Source organism: Acanthisitta chloris, unplaced genomic scaffold (genome assembly GCF_000695815.1).
Source record: "Acanthisitta chloris isolate BGI_N310 unplaced genomic scaffold, ASM69581v1 scaffold10428, whole genome shotgun sequence".
Classification (NCBI taxonomy): domain Eukaryota; kingdom Metazoa; phylum Chordata; class Aves; order Passeriformes; family Acanthisittidae; genus Acanthisitta; species Acanthisitta chloris.
Genome location: NW_008685437.1, coordinates 34,199 through 37,502, shown reverse-complemented (window position 1 = coordinate 37,502; position 3,304 = coordinate 34,199). Strand labels below are relative to the sequence as shown.

General features: G+C 53.8%; 1 protein-coding gene across 1 annotated transcript in view; it reads left to right on the top strand.

Moving 5' to 3' along the window:
* The window catches only part of LOC103807052 (steroidogenic acute regulatory protein, mitochondrial-like), a 3,743-nt gene extending 1,048 nt beyond the window's left edge, over positions 1-2,695 (top strand). The window contains exons 3-7 of the mRNA XM_009079770.1: positions 365-510; positions 774-932; positions 1,942-2,057; positions 2,389-2,482; positions 2,561-2,695. Of these exons, the coding sequence (XP_009078018.1) occupies positions 365-510; positions 774-932; positions 1,942-2,057; positions 2,389-2,482; positions 2,561-2,695 (650 nt within the window). The remainder of the gene's footprint in view (positions 1-364; positions 511-773; positions 933-1,941; positions 2,058-2,388; positions 2,483-2,560) is intronic.
* Positions 2,696-3,304: the final 609 nt, after the last annotated feature.

Sequence of the window (3,304 nt, the reverse complement as noted above, 5' to 3'; positions counted from 1 at the left end):
ACTCACCTAAACACTTGAAAATTGGCACATTTAGCTGCTTTTCTCGACCCAAAGGCTGCCTGGGCATGTTAATTACACCCAAGCACCAATTTGTACCACAGTGGTACTGGGAATTGATTTGGAAAGCGATTTCACAGAGCTTTCCAAGCAGCACAGACACAGCAGATGGATGCCAGGGGTGCTTTGCCAGCAAGAATTTCTGAACCAAGCTCGTTGCCCATCAGGGGAATAGTTGCATGGGAAAATCCAAGATTTTAGGTCAGCAAACCCCTCTGTTTCAGCTCCTTTGCACTCCTGCCTCCACAGCCGTGTCCCCCTGAAAAGCTGGGGGGATTTTTCTCATGTCTCTGCCTTCCTCCTGCAGCTCCTGGCCCTGAGCACTCCAGAGATATCGGTCCCAGCCAGTTCTCCAGCATGGATCTCTTCTACATCACCCAGGGAGAGAGGGCCCTGCAGTGGGCACTGAGCATCCTGCAGCAGCACAGCAGCTGGCAGGCAGAAACCACACCGGTAAAGCTCAAACACCTCTGGCCTTGACTGCTTCATGCCAGAAAAGCTCTTGGGAGGAGTCTAGGGAGGGGGATTAGCCTCACAGCATCACAGGATGGTTTGGGTTGGAAGAAACCTTAAAGATCACCTAGTCCCACCCCCTGCCATGGGCAAGGACACTTCCCACTAGCCCAGGTTGTTCCAAACCCCATCCAACCTGGCCTGGAACACTCCCAGGGCTATAGTGATATGATTTAGCTGTAAAAGACTCTCTGCTCTCTCAGGACTCCAGTGTCACTGTGGTCAGCACTGCTGTACCTGGGCTGGGCAAGGTGTTCAGAGCAGAGGTGATCCTGCCTGTGCCAGTGGAGCAGCTGCAGCAGGAGCTGTTTGAGAGGATGGAACAGATGCCCCAGTGGAACCCAACCCTCAACCAGCTGAAGGTAAGCTGGGGCAAGATGCCACCATGGGTAGAGGGTCTGGGTTGTTAGCACCCAAAAAACAGATGGAGGGTTTAAGTTTGCTGAAGGATTGAAGCTAATTCCACACTCCTGCACAGCCCAGGGAGAGGAGATGTGCTTTGCTCTTGTGACACTGTAAATGTGTCATTTCCAAGATCTTTTTTATACATGGTACCTGTACACAGAGGTTTGTCCATGCTGGGGAATCTGACATGACTCAGACTCTAATGTCAGGGAAATCAGACAGCTGAAAAAGAGAGACAAACCCAAGTACATCACACTGCAGTGTTGTCTTGGGTTTCTTCCTCAGCTCTCACATCACAGCATATCCCTAAGGAGGGTGCCAGCCCCAGAAAGCATCCCCTGACTCCCCTGGGCTGGCTCAGATGCTAAGCTTACCTGGTTCGTTCTCCATCAGCCTCTGAAAAGAATGAGGAACTTTGGAAGGCAGGTGATGGGATCCTCTTGCCACCAGCCCTTTCATGTCCTTCTGGACTGCAGCAACAGCTGTTGCCTTCAAGCCTAGGGGAGAGATGGGTGGATTTGGTGAGCATGGAGTGTGCCAGGATGATGCTGTGCTGCTCCACATCTCTGATGGATGCTGCCTTGGACTTCTTCCTCATCTCTCAAATCACAGCATATCACTGAGGAAGCTGCCAGCCCTAGGAAGCCTCCCCTGGCTCCCCTGGGCTGGCCCAGGTGCTCAGCCCCAGCGCAGGGGCTGATCATTTATTGTTGCGATTTCCCTGTGCCTTCAGGAAAAGAAATAGCATTGAGAGGGTCTTGTCCCAGATAAAATTGGCTGCAAAAATAACCCCTTTTTTTCCCCTTGGAGACTGGGATTGAATTATCAGCAGGTGCCAGCCCCAAGCTCACACCTTGCTGCTGCTTCTGCTCACACTGCTGTGGCTTTGGGCAGGAGGTGTCAGGGATGTCCCCAGAGGGACAGCCACAAGGAAGCTAACCCTTGGGCTGCTCCTTGCTCTGGCAGGTGCTGCAGCGTGTTGGGATGGATACAGTGGTGACACATGAGGTCACTGCTCCTAGCCCAGGGAACCTGGTGGGCCAGAGGGACCTGGTGGCAGGAGGGGCCCGGCCCCCTGCCTGGTGGGCACTGCCACTTGCTTCCAGCCACTGCCCCTGCAGCAGGGACGTGTCAGGTGAGGTAAAGCTCCCCCAGAATGACCATCATGGGGTGTTGTGTTCCTGCAGGGGGGGAAACCACTGCTGCAGGCATGGATGTTGGCACCAGGGATGCTGAGGTGTCACTTTCAAGTTCTTTCCACATAGTGCCTGTTCATAGAGGGTTTTCCACGCTGGGGAATGTGACATAACTCAGACTCTAATGTCAGGAATCTGATTGTGTTTGCACATGCTCTGGGATCTCCTGGTCCCCTGTCCCTGCCTGGGGTGGACCCTCACTGCCTGCTCCCCTCAGGGCTGAATCGAGGCTGAGCTGCATCGTCCTGCAGCCACTGCTGGGAGATCCTGACAGGACACACCTCATCTGGCTCCTCAGCATGGACCTCAAGGTAAGTGCCACACCTGGGCTGGGACAGCAAAGGGTGCACATCACACTGTGCTCAGGAACTCTCCTCCCTCTGGCCCAGCAGGACCAACTGAGGGTGTTTTCTCTCCCCCAGGGCTGGATCCCCATGGCGCTGGTTAACCGTGTCCTGCCGCAAGCCCAAGTTGATTTCATCAAGCACCTCCAGCAGCATCTCTGTGCCTCCACACACCCCTGAGCTGTGGGAAGACAGGCTCTGAGGGATGTGGCCAAAGCTGGAGACCCATTCCTGCCTCAGAACCAGGCTGGATGAGGTTTGGAGCAACCTCGGCTAGCGGGAGGTGTTGAAACTAGATCGTCTTTAAGGTCCTTCCAACCCAAACCATTCCAGGATTGTGAGTCTATGCTCATTATCACTGTGGTCACCAGCACTGGGGTGAGACTGCATCCACAGAGCAACCTCAAGCAGAGAGAATGCATTCCCTACTCCCAGCACTGCTTCTGCTTGGAGGATGGAGTGGATCATCCACAAGCTTGGGGAGGCTGATGCTGCACTGAGCCCTGCATGAGGGGTGACCGAAAACCCCCAGCAACAGCAGCTGGTGCTCAGCATCACCCAGGAGAAGTGGGGACTACGAAAACACAGCCTGAGGTTTGGCATCGCTGCCCATGGTGGTTTGTTCTATGGTCTCTCCCTACCCTGGTTTCTCCACTCTCCATTTATTACCTGACCATCAGTTGTCAGTGCAAGCTCAGAGGCTCTTTTTGGCCTGACCCAGTAATGTATTGATATTGATTTTGCAATGGCTAAACTATTTGTGTGTGTGTGTACGTGTATATACACCTA